The 24,658-nt window shown below is 40.0% G+C and overlaps 1 protein-coding gene across 2 annotated transcripts in view; it reads left to right on the top strand.

The window, feature by feature from the left end:
* LOC126416334 (ATP-dependent RNA helicase me31b) overlaps positions 1-24,328 on the top strand; it is a 45,789-nt gene extending 21,461 nt beyond the window's left edge. For both annotated transcript variants that reach the window (XM_050084002.1, XM_050084001.1), the window contains exons 7-11: positions 4,645-4,767; positions 15,973-16,101; positions 21,894-22,074; positions 22,153-22,364; positions 22,473-24,328. In XM_050084002.1, coding sequence (XP_049939959.1) covers positions 4,645-4,767; positions 15,973-16,101; positions 21,894-22,074; positions 22,153-22,364; positions 22,473-22,550 — 723 coding nt within the window. In that variant the 3' untranslated portion in view covers positions 22,551-24,328. The remainder of the gene's footprint in view (positions 1-4,644; positions 4,768-15,972; positions 16,102-21,893; positions 22,075-22,152; positions 22,365-22,472) is intronic.
* Positions 24,329-24,658: the final 330 nt, after the last annotated feature.

Here is a 24,658-nt window from a genome sequence, read left to right as displayed (position 1 = left end):
ATCTGTTGAGAGGCCAGACAAACGTGTGGTTCCTGAAGAGGGGCAGCAGCCTTTTCAGTAGTTGCAAGGGCAACAGTCTGGATGATTGACTGATCTGGCCTTGTAATAATATCCAAAACGGCTTTGCTGTGCTGGTACTGCGAACAGCTGAAAGCAAGGGGAAACTACGGCCGTAATTTTTCCCGAGGGCATGCAACTTTACTGTATGATTAAATGATGATGGCGTCCTCTTGGGTAAAATATTCCGGAGGTAAAATAGTCCCCCATTCGGATCTCCGGGTGGGGACTACTCAAGAGGATGTTGTTATCAGGAGAAAGAAAACTGGCGTTCTACGGATCGGAGCGTGGAATGTCAGATCCCTTAATCGGGCAGGTAGGTTAGAAAATTTAAAAAGGGAAATGGATAGGTTAAAGTTAGATATTGCGGGAATTAGTGAAGTTCGGTGGCAGGAGGAACAAGACTTTTGGTCAGGTGACTACAGAGTTATAAACACAGTCAAATAGGGGTAATGCAGGAGTAGGTTTAATAATGAATAGGAAAATAGGAATGCGGGTAAGCTACTACAAACAGCATAGTGAACGCATTATTGTGGCCAAGATAGATACGAAGCCCACACCTACTACAGTAGTAAAAGTTTATATGCCAACTAGCTCTGCAGATGACTAAGAAATTGAAGAAATGTATGATGAAATAAAAAAATTATTCAGATAGTGAAGGGAGACGAAAATTTAATAGTCATGGGTGACTGGAATTCGAGTGTAGGAAAAGGGAGAGAAGGAAACGTAGTAGGTGAATATGGATTGGGGCTAAGAAATGAAAGAGGAAGCCGCCTGATAGAATTTTGCACAGAGCACAACTTAATCATAGCTAACACTTGGTTTAAGAATCATGATAGAAGGTTGTATACATGGAAGAACCCTGGAGATACTAAAAGGTATCAGATAGATTACATAATGGTAAGACAGAGATTTAGGAACCAGGTTTTAAATTGTAAGACATTTCCAGGGGCAGATGTGGACTCTGACAACAATCTATTGGTTATGACCTGTAGATTAAAACTGAAGAAACTGCAAAAAGGTGGGAATTTAAGGAGATGGGACCTGGATAAACTGAAAGAACCAGAGGTTGTACAGTGTTTCAGGGAGAGCATAAGAGAACAATTGAAAGGAATGGGGGAAAGAAATACAGTAGAAGAAGAATGGGTAGCTCTGAGGGATGAAGTAGTGAAGGCAGCAGACGATCAAGTAGGTAAAAAGAAGAGGGTTAGTAGAAATCCTTGGGTAACAGAAGAAATATTGAATTTAATTGATGAAAGGAGAAAATATAAAAATGCAGTAAATGAAGCAGGCAAAAAGGAATACAAACGTCTCAAAAATGAGATCGACAGGAAGTGCAAAATGGCTAAGCAGGGATGGCTAGAGGACAAATGTAAGGATGTAGAGGCTTATCTCTCTAGGGGTAAGATAGATACTGCCTACAGGAAAATTAGAGAGACCTTTGGAGATAAGAGAACCACATGTATGAACATAAAGAGCTCAGATGGAAACCCAGTTCTAAGCAAAGAAGGGAAAGCAGAAAGGTGGAAGGAGTATATAGAGTCTATACAAGGGCAATGCACTTGAGGACAATATTATGGAAATGGAAGAGGATGTAGATGAAGATGAAATGGGAGATATGATACTGCGTGAAGAGTTTGACAGAGCACTGAAGGACCTCAGTCAAAACAAGGCCCCCGGAGTAGACAACATTCCATTGGAACTACCGACATGATACTGCGTGAAGAGTTTGACAGAGCACTGAAGGACCTCAGTCAAAACAAGGCCCCCGGAGTAGACAACATTCCATTGGAACTACCGACGGCCTTGGGAGAGCCAGTCCTGACAAAACTTTACCATCTGGTGAGCAAGATGTATGAAACAGGCGAAATACCCTCAGACTTAAAGAAGAATATAATAATTCCAATCCCAAAGAAAGCAGGTGTTGACAGATGTGAAAATTACCGACAATCAGTTTAATAAGCCACAGCTGCAAAGTACTAACACGAATTCTTTACAGACGAATGGAAAAACTAGTAGAAGCCGACCTCGGGGAAGATCAGTTTGGATTCCGTAGAAATACTGGAACACGTGAGGCAATACTGACCTTGCGACTTATCTTAGAAGAAAGATTAAGGAAAGGCAAACCTACGTTTCTAGCATTTGTAGACTTAGAGAAAGCTTTTGACAATGTTGACTGGAATACTCTTTCAAATTCTAAAAGTGGCAGGGGTAAAATACAGGGAGCGAAAGGCTATTTACAACTTGTACAGAGACCAGACGGCAGTTATAAGAGTTGAGGGACATGAAAGAGAAGCAGTGGTTGGGAAGGGAGTGAGACAGGGTTGTAGCCTCTCCCTGATGTTATTCAATCTCGTTATTGAGCAAGCAGTAAAGGAAACAAAAGAAAAATTTGGAGTAGGTATTAAAATCCATGGAGAAGAAATAAAAACTTTGAGGTTCGCCGATGACATTGTAATTCTGTCAGAGACAGCAAAGGACTTGGAAGAGCAGTTGAACGGAATGGATGGTGTCTTGAAGGGAGGATATAAGATGAACATCAACAAAAGCAAAATGAGGATAATGGAGTGTAGTCGAGTTAAGTCGGGTGATGCTGAGGGTATTAGATTAGGAAATGAGACACTTAAAGTAGTAAAGGAGTTTCCTATTTGGGGAGTAAAATAACTGATGATGGACGAAGTAGAGAGGATATAAAATGTAGACTGGCAATGGCAAGGAAATCGTTTCTGAAGAAGAGAAATTTGTTAACATCGAGTATAGATTTAAGTGTCAGGAAGTTATTTCTGAAAGTATTTGTATGGAGTGTAGCCATGTATGGAAGTGAAACATGGACGGTAAATAGTTTGGACAAGAAGAGAATAGAAGCTTTTGAAGTGTGGTGCTACAGAAGAATGCTGAAGATTAGATCGGTAGATCACATAACTAATGAGTAAGTATTGAATAGGATTGGGGAGAAGAGAAGTTTGTGGCACAACTTGACCAGAAGAAGGGATCGGTTGGTAGGACATGTTCTGAGGCATCAAGGGATCACCAATTTAGTATTGGAGGGCAGTGTGGAGGGTAAAAATCATAGGGGGAGACCAAGAGATGAATACACTAAGCAGATTCAGAAGGATGTATGTTGCAGTAGGTACTGGGAGATGAAGAAGTTTGCACAGGATAGAGCAGCATGGAGAGCTGCATCAAACCAGTGTCAGGACTGAAGACCACAACAACAACTGTATATTTCAGTCAGTCAGTCTTAGATTGGCGTGCCTAATTTTGATGATGATCCAGACATTAGTATCATCAGTAGACGTCGAAGTACATGCTGAAAGAGCATCATCTTTCATTGTCTGGCCATTTTTAAACCATGTGAACAAATTGTAACACGAAGTACAAATTAAGCACTCATCACTATAAGCTTCAAGCATCGTGTGTATCTGTAATGGTATTGAGTTTCACACAGAATTTAATGCAGACACACTGCTCCTCTAATGCTAGCATCTCGAAATTTGTGAACTGTGTGACACAAGATTCCACTCAATGCGGCCTTGAACAATAACCCACAGATGTAAAACACATTAAACACAGGCATGTGCAGGGATGCCAACACCATCACACCATTGGCACAAAATTACGAATGTTCTGAAATTTTTGAACAAACCTAGTATATCATTTACTTATTCTGTTGTCCTGAGATATAATGTGATCTCTTATGGTGGCGACACACGTAACTGCATGTTTGACAAGAACCATGGGCAAGCATGCTTGTGCAATCACACACCAGTTCTGCACATCTCCACATGATTCAAGGATGCTTATACAAGCATCAGTTTATCAGAAAAGGTTTAGCCCAGGTGATAATGCACTGGCTTTGAAAACCTTTTTGCCATTACGGAAAAAAGTGATACTGGGAATAGTGGTTAAAGAAACGAAAATATTATTCCCAGATTAACTAATCATGGGAGTTACGCTATGGAAACATTCACAGTATTGCTCTTTTTCTTTTTTCTCCATATAATATTGTATTCTTTGACTTAGCCTACATTACAATAAAACTTCTGTACAACATATAATTTATCAGGACCAAATTCAAATCAAATTACTGATGAAGGCTTCCACTAGCCTCCCCATTCTTCATACACACACAAGCATGCATATGCTTGAATATTTGCACAAGCATGCATAATCGGAATTGTCAAGAATCGGGCTGCTTGTACAATCGCGACACTCGTGTGAAATTATCCTCACGTGCTTGAGCATGCTTACCAAAGCACACTTGTGCAAGTGAGCAGTTACGTGTAGTCACCTATAAAATTATCCAAAGTGAGTATAACAACTTTATTGATTTTAGTAAGCATTATATTCTGTGAAGGGTGGTTTAAATCTTTTTGCCACATTTACAATTGACATTACATTACTCGAAATCTCCTCACAAATAGAAAATCTTACATTCTTTTAAAATTTTGCAGGGCTTTCCAAATTATAATTTAAATTAGAAATATTATTGTGTGTGTGTGTGTGTGTGTGTGTGTGTGTGTGTGTGTGTGTGTGTGTGTGTCAACAGTAGTAGTAATTATTAAATTTTTTTGCTTTGATTTTTAGGCTGACAAACTACTCTCACAAGACTTCAAAGGCATGCTGGATCATGTCATTGCACAGTTACCATCAGAAAGGCAGATACTGCTGTACTCCGCTACTTTCCCCCTCTCAGTGAAGCAGTTCATGGTAAGACCGTAAGCACCTAATCCAGTTAATTGGTAACTGAATTTAAAATCTGCTTATTTCAAACAGAAGTGCTTATTTTAAATAATGTCACGTGTTAATGGTCTTAGGTTTGCTGTATTAATGCCTTCATTGCAATTAACATTTTGTATAAATGGACACTTATTTTTCCAGTGATTATATTACTGCCCCATGAGTAGGTTTTGGGATTTAAAGACGAGTATTACTGATAGGGGGTAGAATATTTTTCTTAAATATTGTTGGGCTGAACACTTCAGTATCCAGTGCTGTTAGTTTCCTGTGTTCTATGGACTGCGACTGTAAGATAGAACAAAAGCAGCCATCATGAGTGAGGCAGAGAAGGGATGGGAGAGGGGAGAAAGATTGCAGAGTATTAAGTGACAGGACAAGATTGCCAGGTAGTGTCAAAGCTGTAGGGACAGGAAATGGGGACATGAGATAGCAGAGAGGAGAAAACGTTGGTGGGCATGTTGGCAGAGAGTGATGCACACATTGTTAGATAATATGAATTGGGAGGCTGTGATAGGTCAAAGGGGCAGAAACTGTTTGGAAGGTGTGTAGAGCACAGTAGTTGATACCTACTGTCCCCACACCTTTCTGCTCTGTTTTATCATATCCCCCCCCCCCCCCCCCAAATTCACATTCACATCCATTTACACATATTGTCACCCTCTGACAACATACCCACCAGTACCTTCTCTCTGCTCACCTCCGTTCCCATTCCTGCACCCCCCTTCCTCCCATAACCCACCTTCCTTTCCCCTCCCCCACAGCTTCTTGGTGCTGTGCCTGGCAGGCCAGTCCTACTGCCTTCTAGTCTTTGTACAATCAGCCACAGAGTGCTCTTTTAACACGTTAACTCAGAATGAGATTTTCACTCCGCAGCGGAGTGTGTGCTGATATGAAACTTCCTGGCAGATCAAAACTGTGTGCCCGACCGAGACTCGAACTCGGAAAGGCAAAGGTCCCGAGTTCGAGTCTTGGTCCGGCACAGTTTTAATCTGCCAGGAAGTTTCACGTTACCTCATTTGTAAAGTAACCAGACGTTTGAAGCTATTTTATACACGTGGGAATTTAATTCTTTACAAAGAATCAGTTGAGGATTTACTGGTGTGCTTCTTGTATGCAGTGAAATGTTTCCATTGTGGCCAATTGTAAATTTCATGCCACCCTGGTACTCCTTTGCTTAGTGGTGTGGTGTCACGTGTGCGGTAAATTAACTGCAGCTTCTGTGCAAGCTGCCAGTGTGTGCTATGTTCTCAACAAGTTCTTGAATGTCTGTGTATTGTTTATTCCTTGCAGTGAATTTTTGTGTGATGTATGATTCATATTCCATTCTTGATTGTCACTCTGTGTTATAGTAGTAGTTGTTTAGACTCCCACTAGACTATTTGTACATTCAAGAATGATTTACCTCAGAGTTAAAGTTTCAGTCAATACTTGACGGACAATGATTGCTGTGATCTCTGTTCACCATGTTTGTTAAATAGAGTTGCTGCAGTCGTGGATTGTTCCAGTTAACATCCAGCCTGTGTGTTAAGTTTGCAAAAGATGTGCAGCCCAAATAGAGCTGTCGTAGACAAGTGGTGGCCCTGATACGGTCTGAGCTTATGGAGGTTGAAAAGCACCACTGGATTTGTTATGCAAGATGACCAATAATAGACAGGGATTACACCCAACTTGATGAAATTCATCCTCATAGTGAGTCAACTTGACTGGCACAATGCCGTGGGAGTAAGAGATGTAATTACTGTGCTGCCTGAAGAGAATTCACATGGAAGACATAAATCAGAATTAATCCAGAAAGTTGCAGTGTTTGGCAAGGAGCAAATCTGGCAAGTGTTGACACAAGACAACACAGGTAATTGTAAGCTGTTGGAATATCTGCATAATTTGTGGAGCAAGGTGGATGCAGTTACTGTTCCTAATGATACACTAAGCACACTCCAGAGGAGCAGAGTACTGCCGCAGGTCAGTGATTGTGGCATCGTTAATGGAAATGTTGGACATAGTAAAAGAGCTCGCGAATCAGATTAGAGGAAATCAGCAAAGTGGAGAAATTATGCATGCGGATTAGTGCCACCTCTGGAGATCCAGAAGCCAATCATCAACCAATGCTGTGTCGTTGAGTGAGAAACAACCTATGTGCTGGTGCCACTATAAGTTCAGAGAAGTGCGAAAATGTACAGCAACATGACAGCGAACTGCCAGTGGTAGGTGCAACTGCCCCAGTTGCAGTGCCTGTTCATTTTCAGTAAAAAGTTGGGCACAAGTATTTGATAGGCACTGGCTCAGATTTAAGCATCCTACAAAGAACTTCACTGCCCAGCTGTAAACTGCTGAGGGCATTCCATTTATCCACTGCTAGTAACTCATTTCCATCTCTACATATGGAACACAGTGGATAGTCGAATTTGGGATTGTGCCATCCGTTTACTTTTGAGTTCATAGTAACAGATGTTGGGGAGCCAGTTATAGGAACCAACCAACCTCTTGGCACATTAGTCTCTTATTGGACGTAGTAAATGCTTGGCTGGTAAACAGCGTTGTCAGACATGGCAGTGGGCTTTCACCATGATAAATCAGTGGGCAGTGCTTTGATGATACAGGTGACACAGAGTATGCCTCTGTGACAATTTCTGACATTGAGCAGACCTCTGACTGCACATGTGTGTACGACACGAAATATGGTGCATTATATTAAAACTGCAGATGGTCCTCTGGTATCTTATAGACCCAGGCATTTGGACTGGTCATTTGGCCATCGCTAAAGCAGAATTTGACATGATGCTTCAAGAAATAAGCCAGCCATCATGTAGCCCATAGTCCATCTGCACTGCAGCTCACCCCGAAGAAAGAGCCTGTTGCCTGTGCGGTGATCATCGTGTCCTCAATGCCAGAGCTGTACCTGATGGTGATCCTGCACCTTTGTTGCCTTACTAAAATTATGCACTGCATGACTGAACAGTATTCAGTGGTTTGGACTGTGCCAGTGCATACACACATTCCACTTTTGAGGCCGCAAGACAGTTCAGCAAATGGAGCACTACTCGTGCACCCTAAGTTTGACACATCACTACAACAATGGTTAAATGATGTTTGGCAACCACTTGCATATTTCATGTGCAAATTGTTGCTGTTGCTATGGAAGTGGAGCACATGTGGCCATGAGCTCCTGGCAGTGTTTGATAGTTAAATAACTCCAGCCACACATTGAAAGGAAATTCACTATCTAAAAGGCTCACAAGCCATTAAAGTGGAGTATCATCAGCTGCACTCCCCACTAGTACAGAAGGGGATTTATAAGCCAGTTTGACGTGGACATAATGCACATTTCCAGCATTGACAGGGTGGTGGTTGACACCTTTGACACATCAGCAGTGTGTTACAACCAATAGACTGTACAGTACTGGCCAAGGCACAGCAGGAAGGCAGAGTTACAGACTTTGATCGACAATATCACTTTGGCATTCAAGCTGCACTTGGTCAACATTCCTGGAAAAGAGACTGAATTATATTGACTTTCCACAGGTCAGGCCATGACCGCCCCTGCTGACTTCATGTCAGCACTAAGTCTTTGGCAGTTTTCAGTCTTGTCACAGTTTCGTCTGGCCACAGGTGGAAAGGTTGCCAAGAGTGGACGCACATGCCTCCAGGATGTCAGTGGTGTAAAGTGTCCTGTCATGTGCACACGCTAGTATGTTTTTCTAGATGCAATATCTTGTTTCGCCAATGTGCACCGAAACATTACAGGAGCATTTCCTCTATTGAACAGCCAGTGACGTCTGATCACAATGATATTGTTTTATGTACTGGGTGGAGGCAACACAAGTGGAGAATATCACCACAGAAACAGAAATTTGTTGAGGTCAGCTCCTTGCAAAGCAAGTTCAACTGGAATTCTTTTGGCAATTAAGGGACCATGTCACTAGAATGACCTTCCACAACCTCAAGACACAGTACGCCAATCACTTATGTGCCCTGTGACTTAAAACTACTCGCACATGATGCTCCGAATGGGCACTGTTAAGTCACCACTGAAATTGCTGTAGTCTGGCCCATAGCATGACCCTATGAAGAATCACACAGACAATTGATGTCGTGGTAACAGAAAGCCCACAACTATTGCCACCAACTGTCAAGGCTGCATACACTTTCCAGGAAGAACTAGCATCCACTGCACCAAGACATTCACATCCTCTGGTACCAGCACCACAATCTTGACCACTGGGTCAACAATTGACGAATGCCGACATTAAAGTGTGCACAACCCAGCCTAGCCTCCAAATTCATTTCCTGCCCAATTCTGTGACAGAGCTAAAATTCCATTGTAGGGGCTGATGTAGTGTTAGCTACGCAGTTGTGTGCCATTGTTAACTGTCGACACCAACCAGTAAGGCTCATGTGTCAAGTTGGGGAGTGCAGTGTTCACGGTAAGAAGTGAATTGCAGCTGTCAAGCAGCTTCTTTGCCAGCTGCCAGGGGCACTGCTTTCCAATGTGTCTGAATTTTAAGTTCTGTGTTACATGTTCTGCTCTTGATTCTGTCACTCTGGTTTATAGTAGCAATTGCATACTGACTTCCTCTAAAGTATTTGTACATTCAAGAACAGTTCACTTCAGGGTGAAAGTTCTGATCAATACTTGAGACAGTAATAACTGTGCTCCTTGTTAACCCAGTTCGTTACATACAGCTGCAGCAATTGCTCGAAAATTTCTAGCAGATTAAAACTGTGCCAGACCAAGTAAACCTCCAGTCTGTGACTTCATCTTTTTTTCAAGGATCAGGCAGCCCATATTGAGCCATAATTGACACTGGCAATATAAGAAATAACAGGTCATTAATTATGGAGTATGTTTGAGAAGTTTGTCTTGATATATTTTTTCAGAAGAAAACATTCTCAAGTAACTAAATGAAACCAAAAATGAAGTTGACTATACTTTACCAAATAGTTATCAACCATTTCAAAATTTCAGCTGACCATATACTTCTAAGGTGCAGATTACAAATAAGAATATGTATGCTAGATAAAACTAACCAAAAGTTAGATATCTTTGAAAATGATGGCATAGAGACTGAGGGCAACTCTGCAACAAAGGTGTTGCTGGTGTGAAGAAAATAAGTAAAATTAAGGAATTGGATTAGAAAATGACACGTAAAGTAGTAAAAGAGTTTTGCTATTTGGGGAGCAAAATAACTGATGATTGTCGAAGTAGAAAGGATATAAAATGTAGACTGGCAATGGCAAGGAAAGCGTTTCTGAAGAAGAGAAATTTAACATGGAGTATTGATTTGTCAGGAAGTTGGTTCTGAAAGTATTTGTATGGAGTGTAGCCATGTATGGAAGTGAAACATGGACGATAAATAGTTTAGACAAGAAGAGAATAGAAGCTTTCGAAATGTGTTGCTACAGAAGAATGCTGAAGATTAGATGGGTAGATCACATAACTAATGAGGAGGTATTGAATAGAATTGGGGAGAAGAGAAATTTGTGGCATAACTTGACTAGAAGAAGGGATCGGTTGGTAGGACATATTCTTGAGACATAAAGGGATCACCAATTTAGTATTGGAGGGCAGCGTGGAGGGTAAAATCAAAGGAGGAGATAAAGAGATGAATACACTAAACAGATTCAGAAGGATGTAGGTTGTAGTAAGTACTGGAAGATGAAGAAGCTTGCACAGGATAGAGTAGCATGGAGAGCTGCATCAAACAAGTCTCAGGACTGAAGACTACAACAACAACGAAAAGCTCAACTGAAAAAGATGTTAAGAAGAATGCAAACAATGATGGAAACGTGCTTACTATATGCTTAACTAAATGAAACTATTTGTAAATGCTTTAGAAAAGATATGAGAAAATTAAATGAAAATTTGTTGAAGGATGAGTGGTGGAGAGATCCAATTCTGATTGGAACACTGCTGTAATTACACTACTTAACAGGAAAGTAAATAATATGGGCAAGAAAAAAGAACGTTTAGACACGCATGCCTCCTCTCCATGATGAACATGACAAAATTATCACTGTGTAGAAAAGCCTCTGGATTTTAATAAAACAGAAAACATGCATTTTATAGTTGTAGTGTAATTGGCAAATTGCACACGATGTTTCTGTAAGAGCATTCAAAAATTATTCAGAGGAGAGGATGCTTCACGTAACAGTTTGAGGTAGGAAACCTGGGTTCGGAAAAGGCAGCTTAAGGGGAATATGAATAAAAACACATGACTGTGTACTTTTTATTAACATTAGTTACAGTTAATTGCAAATGCCATCGTTGACACAACGAACATACCATTTGTACTGTATCTTACAAAATGTGGTGAAACTGTTGGCTAGCAACCTCAGTGTAAGCATGGCCTCAGCGGACAAGATTCTGATGTGCCCTGTCAAATATCCTTAGTGTGTGTAGATTCACACTACAAGCAGCTACAATTTGGCAATTAATTCCATCTCCATATGCACTGGGGTGTCATACACAAGTGACTTTAGATATCCCCATAAGAAATAATCAAGGGATTCACGTTAGGTGACCTCACAGGCCATGGAATAGGACCTCCGTTTCCAAGCCAGCGACCATGAAATGCCAAATTGAGGTAGTTTGTGAACATACATGTAAATTAACAGCACAGCACATATAAACATGCATCTATGTTAGTTGTAAATAAGCTGGAAAACAGTAATGCAAGCAAAGTGGTAGAAAAGTTTACTCCATATCTCCTTAAAGGGGGGGGGGGGGGGGCTGTTACTGCACAAGAAATTCTAGATCTGTATGAGCTAAGAAAGAGATCACTTTGGCAATGCATGAAATGTAATGTGGTGCCCTGCTAACATACAGTGGTTTCACTTAATACCAGAGTTGCTTGTATCAGTATCACCTTTGTTTGTGCAGCAGTGACACATTGGTATTTCAGTCTCTATAATTGAAGACATACATAATACATTTTAAATGCAGAATTTAAAATATTCTGCTTGCTTTTGTCTTCTGTTTAAACACTTACCCATGAGAGAATGGAAGGTTTGGACATTTGCATTGATTTTACATATGATCACAATGTCCTAAATTTTCTCATAGAAAACTAGGATCTAACAGAATATTCTTGTAGGCTTCTTTTATAGCCCTTTTTGTGGAGTCACACATTAATATGTATGAAGTTTTTGCAATCAGTTTTGCTGTAGTCCAGTTCATAGCAAGACTGTAGTAACTGATTATTGCAACATTTTCTAAATTGTAGCATAAAACCAAGGTGGCATTATGTCTTCTAACATTGTAATTATTTATCTAGACTCCAAATTTACCAGATCACAGATAAAGCGAGTAATGCATTGGAAGGAGAGTAAACAGTGTTAGAAAACTGACTGAAATAGCATGGATGTGTAAAGTTGAAGTATGTGTATTCATGGATACTGAGTAAGTGTGTTGGAAAAACAATTAAATCCTTAGATTTAAATCAGTGTTTTTTATAATCTATAAATAACTAGGTAATAGATCTTTATATACCCATATGCTAATAATGTGTGTGTAGCTCACAGCATTCCATATCAAATGGATGTGTGAAATAATTCCTCAGTATATATTATAAGTGTACAATGTGTGTCACTAAAACTTGGAAAAGTCCCGATATGATCAGGGGAGTTAAATGATGTGGTAGCCCTCCACACGCCCCCCCCCCCACCCCCCCCCCACCCCTCCTCCCTCCCCCCTTCCATGCAGGGTCCCATTTTTACCTGAAGGGCATGCTTTTGAAGGTAAAAGGCCTGTGAAGTTTCTCCACCCCTACTGAACTGCCATTACAATCGAAAAGACTATGATTTCCAATCAGATTAGCCTACAGATCTACAGTTAACAAGGCACAATGACACACTTAAAAATATTTTATCAACATCAGACTCCTACCTCACTGTCAGCTATACATAGCTCTAGAGTAGGAAATTCTAAAATTTGTTCATATGTAGCCCAGATAACAAAATGAAAACTGTTGTTTATAAACAAGCATTGTAAATAGCTGGAACATTTTCAATAAAAAAAATTAACCTGTTACACTGTAAAGTTTACCCTTTTATTCCAACTGCCACACAATCTCACATAAACTCAGAGTGAAGCCAGATGCTCCAGCTAGTTAATTATATAACATTTACAAAGTCTTCAGATAGTCATCACTATGGAATTCTTCTTTGAAGATTCCTGCAGTCAGTAGTCTTGTCAGTCTGTTGACTCCACATCATCCCGATACCCAACTTGCTTCCTGGCCCTCAGGCGGCTCATTTCTTTCATGAGGCCCCGAGCTATTGTAGCCCATTCCTTGCTCACCCTGCCCCTCCCTCTCTAGCCTCACTCCTTCCCCTCGGTGTTCTGATTTATATTGACCTGGCTACTTACTTGGTTCTTGTATTGCTTTTAATTTTGTTCCTTCTGCCTGTTCTTTAATTCTTTTCAGCATTTAGGTCCCTGCTTGAGGTGTGACCTCCACTTCTAAATCTTCTGTTTCTAGTGTGAGCCATTTGGGGAAGAACTCCTTCCTTAGCATCAATTGTGTGGATTCCTCTCCCCTCTTCCTTCCCTGCTGTAGCCCCCCTTAACCCTGCTAGGTCACCAGCATGTGTAGCCAGTATGTGTGGTGGGGCTGTTATGTACCCATCAGGCTTAGCCCCCTGACAACACAGGGATTACACTACTGATACCTGAACTATTCCTCCCCAAGTATTCCAAGGTGTGGTTACTTGTCTTCCTCAAGCATCTGAACTTCCCAGCAATGGCCACCATGTCAGGCAGCCTTTGCTGTGGCTACCCCATATTCGCCATGTAAAGAGTACACGTATACAGAAGCTTAATGCTATCTGCCTCCTGACCGATACATCTTGGGGTGCAGACCATGCTGCTACTCTCAATCTTTACCATGTTCTGGTCTTTTCCAGACTAGATTATGGTTGTAGGGTTTACGACTCAGCAGCTCTTTCCACTATGCGAATACTTGACCCTTCTACCATTGTGGGATGTCTGGCTATTGATGCCTTTCATGCTAGTCCTGTTAAGTCTCCTCACAGAAGTGGGGATTTGCCCTCTACAAGTATGACAGAACCAACGCGTGGTTTCCCACGCAATCGCCATTTACCAGTTCCCTGGCCATCCCATGTACCCTGTCCTCTTTGCAGAGGAGGGATGTCTCCCTCCTGATAACCACCCATGAGTGGGATTGCCAGTTGGAATGTGTCTCACTTCCCCCATCAGGATCTCTCTCCACTCACTGGAATGTCTCCTGTGTATTTCTCCCACATTCCCCCTTGGATGGTGCCTAGACCACGGATTAGGACGAACCTTTTTCAGGGTCCTAAGGTCTCTGTTGCACTTACGGCTTTCTGGCGTCGTGTACATGCCATTCTTGTAGAGTTGTAGGGTGCCACGATCTTCTACATAAACAGTAGATAAGGTGGGATAAGGTTTCAAGTCTCCTACTGGCTTAGAACACCATTTATTGCCAGAATCATGTAGTCTGTTCACAGAATGGCTTCTAGCCATTCAAAGCTCACCATTTTGTGTGTCAGGCCTCCATCCACAGTGTTCTAATTTGTATTGATTCAGTGAGCAGCCTGCAGGCTGTTGACCGATGCTGCTCTCATTGCCCTTTGGTCTCTGCTATCCGTGACCTCTCTACACTTGTCTGTGTTGCATGCTCAGTTGTCTTTCTCTGGGTCTCAAGTCTTGGGGCCATCCCAGGGAATGAACTGGCTGACTACTTGGCTAGAGAAACAGATACATACCTCCATTCACTTCCATGATTCCAACTGCAGAGATGCAACCCACACCACAGTCTTCATATAGATACTTTATTCCATACTGTATTAACTCTATGTAGCAATGAGGTGACAGGCTGAGGGTAGAAAGTTTAAAATAGAAAACCTGTGTAAAAAGTTATTCCATTGCAATATTTGTAGATATTTAATTACTAGTGTCAGAACCATTAAGATTTTCAAATGGTAGCTTGTGTTAAAATAGATAAGAATATTGACGTGGTATCAACAGCCATTTGACAATCGCTGTTACATGATAGCCACTTGCATAATTTACAATAGATTGCATCCCTGTTCCTCATGCATGATTCCTACCAACCTTTCTTTAAATTATAGTTATTATCTTTACTTTTCTTGAGATCCAGCATCGAATGTCTTTTGTTCGTGTTATTCATTCAGTCATCCATCTTAAGTACATGTTCCATGTGTTGTGCTGGAGTGAACAGAGTATCTTAAACTTAAGCTTGTTTCGTGATCAGTTATCTGCCTTGGTGATTACAGATCTGCATCTCCCCATTGCTCACTGAACAAACATAAAGGGTGTTAATGAATTTAGCATTAAAAGTTCTGGTCTCACTGCCATAAAGGGAGGACAACTGTTCAAACCTGCGTTTGGCCATCCTTATTTCCCTGAATTGCTTCAGACAAATGCTAGGTTGGTTCCTTTGAAAGGGCACGGCCGACTTCCTTCCCTAATCCAATGGCACAAATGATGTCGCTGTTTCGTCACTAACCACCAAACCAACTAATCACTGCTGTAAAGTTAAAATATGTTGATTATAAACTTAACGAATAACACTTTGTCTATTTCACAAGTGTAATCTTTCAGAAACAGAACTGTTCTTAAGCCAGTAATGAAACTGAATATAATTTAGCTTTGGACCCAAAACCATGAAAACAGTGTCAACCTTTGTTAAAGTAACTGTACATTCAGTTAGCAATTCAATGTAAGTTTTCTATGTAATCAGCAATTGTGATGCTCATTTGAATGTGCTGGAAAAGCCACAACAGCTCATCTGCTGTCATTCTTTCTGGTGAAAGTGATATTCTTACTTCATGTAACAATTGTATCAGTCTTTTGCCTGCCTGTTCCTTGATGTGTGTGTAAGTAATGAAATTTTGTCTGTCGGTGCTTGTAATAGTTGTATTTTATGCTTGTAATACTTCTATGTTTAGATAAATTACTTATAAAGATATGACTAGAAGAAAACTACAGGTCCATAGTATGTTTCCAAAAATATCTCAACAGGGCAAGAGTAATGTCGGGAACTTGTGATTGAGTACAAACTACTAAACCATGGACTGCATATCATGTACTGAATTCTAGACAAGCTGAGTAAAATGAATCAGCACCATTCCTTACTCACTCACTTTCTCTTATATTTTTACTTTCTTTTCCAGGAAAAACACTTACGGAAACCATATGAGATTAACTTAATGGAAGAACTTACCTTAAAGGGTGTCACACAGTACTATGCCTTCGTACAAGAGAGACAGAAGGTTCATTGCCTCAACACATTGTTTTCCAAGGTAATTTGGTCACACTACCATAGACTACGTTAAGGATAAGTGTAATAGTTCTTAATAAGAAAGTGTTCGGACAGTGCTAGAATTTAATGCTTAAACCTTGAAGTTAATTGTGATAGCCGGACAGGGTGGCTAAGCAGTTCTAGGTGCTACAGTCTGGAACCGCGCGACCGCTACGGTCGCAGGTATGGATGTGTGTGATGTCCTTAGGTTAGTTAGGTTTAAGTAGTTCTAAGTTCTAGGGGACTGATGACTTCAGCAGTTAAGTCCCATAGTGCTCGGAGCCATTTGAACCATTTTACTTGTGATAGATTTTTGAAGAATAAGTTTTATGAAATAGCTATAACTAGTACACAGCATCGACAACTCATACTGTCGTACAGGGATTGGTAGCCTAGTGTGTTCTCCATCCTGCATGAAATAACAAATTTCATTAGTTATAGTGCAGTGAAAAAATTGCTGTGTAATGTTCATACCTGTCAGTGGAAAGTGTCTGAATATTCATGTTGTGCTAATTTCATATCACAATGCTATTTTTCCATTGTGTAGTGTGTTCCAAGAGTTCATGTACCCTGAAAAATGTACCCATGTTCCATCAGAAAGCCTCCCAGCATCACCCACTCAATCTTACAAACAGTTAGAGCCAGTTGAAATACTGGTACCAGGCAATGGGCTCTGAATGGGTCTACTATTATTGCTTTGTAAGGCTTGTTTGTGCTCATTTCTGCAGACTGATGTTACGCAAATAAGTGCTAATGATGCAACACGTCTGACTTATTGCAAGGCTGCCTCTAACTGGTCTAATTCAACTGGTGTGCCATCCACCAGTGTGTTGGAGTAACAATCTGGATGGGGCAGTGACTGGAGCAGGCCTACAAGAGTATGGCCTCCTGAAAATACCAGACAGCATTTCTTGTACATGAAATACTTGCATCTTAGGTCTCACAATTAGTCATTTGTGGCTGATCTGCAGCCTTGTATAAGGTTTTGCTGCAAGTCTTTGAAGTTCAATAGAAGTAAATTTTGAAAAAGTTCTTAATTATAAACTATCCTTAAAAAGTGGTTATTACTTTGCCAGGACATGCCCACATTGCAGCTTAAATTTCAGTAACTACCTTAGTTTAAAGGAGAGGGAACCAACTTGTCACTTGAAGCTAGTAGGTTAGCAGATTATTGCTATTCCATTATTGGTCTACTGTGAGTAGTTGCAGCAACAGAATGCACACACATTTTCACCCAAATGTTCATTTTCTTTCAATCCCAGTGTTCATTGTGGATATCAGATCTATTCAGTTATGAGCTTTGTAACCTTAACTGTCCAATATGTTCACCTGAAAGTTAAACATTCTGTGAAATTTGTTAACCATCCGTCCAGCTGACTCCATTACAAGTAAAGAGCACTTCATGGCACTCTTGCTTCAGACAATTAATTCATAAACTTATCACCAACATGTACCCGTGGTCTAGGGGTAGCGTCTTTGATTCATAATCAAAAAATGTCTTCGGTCCCGGGTTCGATCCCCGCCACTGCCTAAATTTTGATAAATGATAAGCATTGACGGCCGAAGACTTCCGGCATAAGAAGTTAGCCTCATTCTGCCAACGGCCTTCTCAAGGAGGGCGGAGGAGTGGATAGAGGTTCGGGGCACTCTCTTGTCCTAAGGGTGGGAAATTTCCCCTAAAGGCGGAAGAATCAGCAATGATCAACGACATGATGCAGAAGGCAATGGAAACCACTGCATTAAAGACACGTAAGGTGTATCCACAGGACATGTGGCATGTAATTGAAGAAGTGTCATGATGATCTCTCCATTGGCGAAAGATTCCGGAATAGTCCCCCATTCGGATCTCCGGGAGGGGACTGGCAAGGGGGGGGTTACCATGAGAAAAAGATTGAATAATCAACGAAAGGATAACGTTCTAAGAGTCGGGGCGTAGAATGTCACAAGCTTGAACGTGGCAGGGAAACTAGAAAATCTGAAAAGGGAAACGCAAAGGCTCAATCTAGATATAGTAGGGGTCAGTGAAGTGAAGTGGAAGGAAGACAAGGATTTCTGGTCAGATGAGTATCGGGTAATATCAACAGCGGCAGAAAATGGTATAACAGGTGTAGGATTCGTTATGAATAGGAAGGTAGGGCAGAGGGTGTGTTACTGTGAACAGTTCAGTGACCGGGTTGTTCTAATCGGAATCGACAGCAGACCAACACCGACAATGATAGTTCAGGTATACATGCCGACGTCGCAAGATGAAGATGAACAGATAGAGAAACTGTATGAGGATATTGAAATGGTAATGAAGTATGTAAAGGGGACGAAAATCTAATAGTCATGGGCGACTGGAATGCAGTTGTAGGGGAAGGAGTAGAAGAAAAGGTTACAGGAGAATATGGGCTTGGGACAAGGAATAAAAGAGGAGAAAGACTAATTGAGTACTGTAACAAGTTTCAGCTAGTAATAGCGAATACCCTGTTCAAGAATCACAAGAGGTGGAGGTATACTTGAAAAAGGCCGGGAGATAAGGGAAGATTTCAATTAGATTACATCATGGTCAGTCAAATTCCGAAATCAGATACTGGATTGTAAGGCGTACCCAGGAGCAGATGTAGACTCAGATCGCAATATAGTAGTGATGAAGAGTAGGCTGAAGTTCCTGACATTAGTCAGGAAGAATCAATACGCAAAGAAGTGGGATACGGAAGTACTAAGTAATGACGAGATACGTTTGAAGTTCTCTAATGCTATAGATACAGCAATAAGGAATAGCGCAGTAGGCAGTACAGTTGAAGAGGAATGGACATCTCTAAAAAGGGCCATCACAGAAGTCGGGAAGGAAAACATAGGTACAAAGAAGGTAGCTGCGAAGAAACCATGGGTAACACAAGAAATACTTCAGTTGATTGATGAAACGAGGAAGTACAAACATGTTCCAGGAAAATGAGGAATACAGAAATAAGTCGCTGAGGAATGAAATAAATAGGAAGTGCAGGGAAGCTAAGACGAAATGGCTGCAGGAAAAATGTAAAGACATCGAAAAAGATATGATTGTTGGAAGGACAGACTCAGCATACAGGAAAGTCAAAACAACCTTTGGTGACACTAAAAGCAACGGTGGTAACATTAAGAGTGCAACGGGAATTCCACTGTTAAATGCAGAGGAGAGAGCAGATGGGTGGAAAGAATACAATGAAAGCCTCTATGAGGGTGAAGATTGGTCTGATGTGATAGAAGAAGAAACAGGAGTCGATTTAGAAGAGATAGCGGATCCAGTATTAGAATCAGAATTTAAAAGAGCTTTGGAGGACTTACGGTCAAATAAGGCAGAAGGGATAGATAACATTCCATCAGAATTTCTAAAATCATTGGGGGAAGTGGCAACAAAAAGACTATTCACGTTGGTGTGTAGAATGAGTCTGGCGATATACCATCTGACTTTCAGAAAAGCATCATCCACAGAATTCCGAAGACGGCAAGAGCTGACAAGTGCGAGAATTATCGCACAATCAGCTTAACTGTAGCCTTTCGCCCCTACTCTTCAATCTGTACATCGAGGAAGCAATGGTGGAAATAAAAGAAAGGTTCAAGAGTGGAATTAAAATACAAGGTGAAAGGATATCAATGATACGATTCGCTGATGACATTGCTATCCTGAGTGAAAGTGAAGAAGAATTAAATGATCTGCTGAACAGAATGAACAGTCTAATGAGAACACAGTATGGTTTGAGAGTAAATCAGAGAAAGACGAAGGTAATGAGAAGTAGTAGAAATGAGAACAACGAGAAAATTAACATCAGGATTGGTGGTCACGAAGTCAATGAAGTTAAGGAATTCTGCTACCTAGGCAGTAAAATAACCAATGACGGACGGAGCAAGGACATAAAAAGCAGACTCGCTGTGGCAAAACAGGCATTTCTGGCCAAGAGAAGTCTACTAATATCAAATACGAGCCTTAATTTGAGGAAGAAATTTCTGAGGATGTACGTCTGGAGTACAGCATTGTATGGTAGTGAAACATGGACTGTGGGAAAAATGGAACAGAAGAGAATCGAAGCATTTGAGATGTGGTGCTATAGACAAATGTTGAAAATTAGGTGGACTGATAAGGTAAGGAATGAGGAGGTTCTACGCAGAATCAGAGAGGAAAGGAATATGTGGAAAACACTGATAAGGAGAAGGGACAGGATGATAGGACATCTGCTCAGACATGAGGGAATGACTTCCATGGTACTAGAGGGAGCTGTAGAGGGCAAAAACTCTAGAGGAAGACAGAGATTGGAATACATCGAGCAAATAATTGAGGACGTAGGTTGCAAGTGCTACTCTTGAGATGAAGAGGTTAGCAGAGGAAAGGAATTCGTGGTGGCCCGCATCAAACCAGTCAGTAGACTGACGAAAAAAAAGAGTACATCAAAACAGTAAGTGTGAATATGTGAAGAAAGTTTGCTCCAGCCCGCATCTCGTGGCCGTGCGGTAGCGTTCTCGCTTCCCACGCCCGGGTTCCCGGGTTCGATTCCCGGTGGGGTCAGGGATTTTCTCTGCCTCGTGATGGCTGGGTGTTGTGTGCTGTCCTTAGGTTAGTTAGGTTTAAGTAGTTCTAAGTTCTAGGGGACTTATGACCACAGCAGTTGAGTCACATAGTGCTCAGAGCCATTTTTTGAAAGTTTGCTCCACATTGTTGTTTATAATTTTGCATCACTGCTTTTATCCTCGTGGTGAACTGAAATGTTACAGTTCGGCTTCAGACGACGACTTAGGGAGGGATCACATAATTCAGTATGCAAACAATAGAATTTGAAAATGGCCTGAGGACAAAATCAGTTCTTCAAAATATTGTGCAATGGGACTAAGTGGATATCCTATTTTATAAAAAAGATTATATATATGACCTATTTAGGTCCCTTCACTTGGTCCTTCTTTCCTGTCTTTTTAAAAGATCTGTAATAATTTTCCCAAGTCGGTAATACTGCCTTTCCAACATTCAGAATGCATCTTACCAGGTTTCAAAATAAAAATTGGAAACATATGCCACATAAACCATCAGAAGAAGATTGTTTACCAGATCTAAAACGAAATGAGTAATACTGATTTTGTTGAAGGTCAACTACATGCAATCTTGAATGCATCTGAACAATTGGATAGCCCTGCAGTCAAAAATTGCCCAAAAACAAAGTGCAAAAAGGTCACAATCCATTTCCGGTTAAGTTTGACATTGTGTCCTAGCCATACCACCTTCCAATTGTTGTCATGGCTGATTCATAGCTACTGCTTGTTTCTATGTGACTAAAATGGGCATTAAAGAGCCTTTTATCCACTGATTGAAGATACTTTTATTCACTTCTTCATTGAAGTTTTATAGATGTTTATACAGATGTGGCATTATTTTCATAAAGTTTCCCATGAAATAAAAGGCAGCATATTGCAGAGTTGTTAATCTGGCAACCAGTTAACTGATGGTAAAAGTTCCATTTACTGATGGACTGATACTTGGTAATTAAGATATTGTTTTTAGAAGTTTATTACTTCAGCATCTATAAATGGTAGTGTTACTGAGAAAAGTGGTAGTTCCAAATTTCTAGTAACAGTTTAATTTTGGAACTTCCAGTAACTCTAAATTTCATTTATTCATTATTTCTTTTGCATAAATTCATAATTCGGATACCAGCTTTTCAGATTTTTATAGAAAGTTGTACTTGACAAAAATTAGACTTAAAACTTGTGTGAAAGAGCTCTTTTCAGAATTAAGAGATTTTTCGCTTTTGAACTTCTTGTTGATACATAATTTTTTGTTGTATTTAGTTGCAGATAAACCAGAGCATAATTTTCTGCAATTCTACACAACGTGTAGAGTTGCTTGCCAAGAAAATAACTGAATTGGGCTATTGTTGTTATTACATTCATGCTAAAATGGCGCAAGCACATCGCAATCGTGTTTTCCACGATTTCAGAGCAGGCTTGTGCAGAAATCTTGTGTGTTCAGGTAATCATTCTATAAATTGACAGACTTTGTCAGTGTTAGATGTATGGAATAAACTAAGTATTTTCTACTTTTTTACAGATCTGTTCACAAGAGGTATAGATGTTCAGGCTGTGAATGTAGTAATAAACTTTGATTTCCCAAAGATGGCCGAAACTTACTTGCACCGAATCGGTAGGTCAGGAAGATTTGGCCATCTCGGTATAGCAATAAATCTTATTACTTACGAAGATAGATTTGCACTACATCGTATTGAACAGGAACTAGGTACAGAGATCAAACCTATACCCAAGGTGAGAAAACAGTGATCACAGCTTAGTGACAAGAGTACACTATTTTAAATAAATTTAGTCACAGAGTGAGTATTCATTTAAAATATTTTAAAAAACTTATTGTTGCAGGTGATTGATCCCTCGCTGTATGTTGCAACGAAAATTGAAGACACTCAGGGAATTGATGAGTCAAATGTGAGCAAATAGACTCAGTTTTGATTTCATTTTCAGTGCCAGTAGTGTGGTAACAGTGCTGGACACTTAGATACAAAGTGAAGTTTTTGTTTCGTTTCGTCTTTTCCCATTGTACATACTACAGAATCATTACTTCCTCATAGTGCAGGCCGAAATGAACTTGCGTCCTGGTGGAGGAAACAGTTTCATTTGAATATTTTCCACTTTTTGTGGAATGTGAATAGACGGTGTGAATTTTTGTTTAGACTTTTTATACGATTTATATAGTGTATGACGCTATCTACACTCGTGGAGTGACCGAAGAAATTTCTAGATTGTTATTTGCTTTGTTCTCACAGTGGATCAGTTGTATTGCTGAACGTTCTAACGAATAATGAGTCATAATTTTTATTTTAACTAAATATATTCTGGAATTTCCAATTCGATCCACTGCCAGAACTACAAAGAGTGAATAGTTTTGTAAATTTATTTTTATATATACATTGTCGATTGGCTATGGAAAGTCTTTCAGGAGAATGAAGCACACCAGATGACAGCTGCTTTTTGCTATGCATGTAACGTAACATCTTACCCCGATAACACCTTTTGGATCTCGATGCATAACATCTGTGCAGCAAAGTCATTCTGAATGAAAGCACACTTGAAGAATTTTCCATAGCCAGATATTGAGTGCAAATTTTGAAATGACTGGATAATCTGTCCGTTAAAAATCAGAACTCAAATCATAGTGCAAGCAATATTGTCTTTATTGTAGAACAAAGATCTTTCACTTTCTGAAGATCTTTAATTTTGAAGGACTACTGTATTTTCTTGTTGTGAAACGTGTAGTGTGAGACATGTAAATAAGTAATAGTCTGAAATTACGGAGATGCAAATGTGTGTGAAAATGTCGCTGGGAGGAGTTTCTTTCATTTAGTTTATTATAAAGCGGTTAAGTTCTTCAGTGTCAGAAATGGCACAGATACTGCATTGTTTGGAATGTGTGATTGTGCTGTGAGTATTTGTGTATGTGAAGAAAAATGCTGTTCAAGAATTCAGGGAAACTTGGAGCCTCTAAGCAAATAGGAGGTTCTATACTGAAGCTTGAAGTGTGAGTAATGAGTACCTGTAGAGATCCAAAGCAAACAAGGCTTCAGTGCAGCAAGCCTTAGAAATCCAGTTACTGACCGGGGAGTGGATTTCTGTCAATAAGCTGCACACAAAAAATTGAAGATTAATACTTCAGACACTGTGTGTCAAATGCCTACATACCAAAATTACCTCTTCAGATTTTATCACCACAGCTTTCCTTTGCATGTCATTGGTTTGGTTTGTATGAAAAGAAAAAATTACATAAAACTCCTCAGAAAAATCAGAAATCACTTTGCAGAGGTTACAGTATATGTGCATTACATTGCTTTCCTTCTTCAGTTAAATGGCCATTGGGTAAAAATGGGTTTCACAAATAAAGGGCATTTAAAAAAATTAACAAAATTTACTTTTTTGGCCAGGAATTTAAAATTTTACATTTTGGCACATTGGCATAAAGAAACTTTAAAATACATAAAATGTGAAGGTATTCAATTGGCTGCATTTTTAGTGGAAAGAAATCTGAAAAATTGTCATATTAAATAGCATCTTAATTAAAATTTTATTTATTCTGTTTGTTACAAATGACTTTCTTTGTCAAATCTGATATTTCTCTCAAAATGTTTGTTTTATTTGTCAAATCATGAAAAATTTCAAAATCAGTTTTCTCAGAAGGTGAATTGAAATAAGAAAAACAAAAAATATATACATACCTTCACTAACCTGGCAGTTTTTATTATCTACCAACTCCCACAATTTGTATGAGTGTGCATTTCTTTGTAACTGATACGTGTGCATGTGTGTGTTTAAGTAGTAATTGCAACAATCCATCAGTAATGCAAAAACAGATAAATCCAATGTTCAGGCCTGGAAGATAACATTGAGATGGAAAATACTTATGTTACTAAAAAAGGAAATCTTACTTTTGTCACATGAACAAAAATGATCTCTGGTGAGAGATTAGGAAAACTAAAAAGAAAAGGAAATTGGCCAATGAAAGGTTTGGGGCTTCCGATCAGGGAAAGGAACCAGAATAAATATTGACAGGTCAA

Source organism: Schistocerca serialis, chromosome 8, assembly GCF_023864345.2.
Source record: "Schistocerca serialis cubense isolate TAMUIC-IGC-003099 chromosome 8, iqSchSeri2.2, whole genome shotgun sequence".
In the NCBI taxonomy this organism is placed as follows: Eukaryota; Metazoa; Arthropoda; class Insecta; order Orthoptera; family Acrididae; genus Schistocerca; species Schistocerca serialis.
This window is presented reverse-complemented; position numbering and strand designations above follow the sequence as displayed.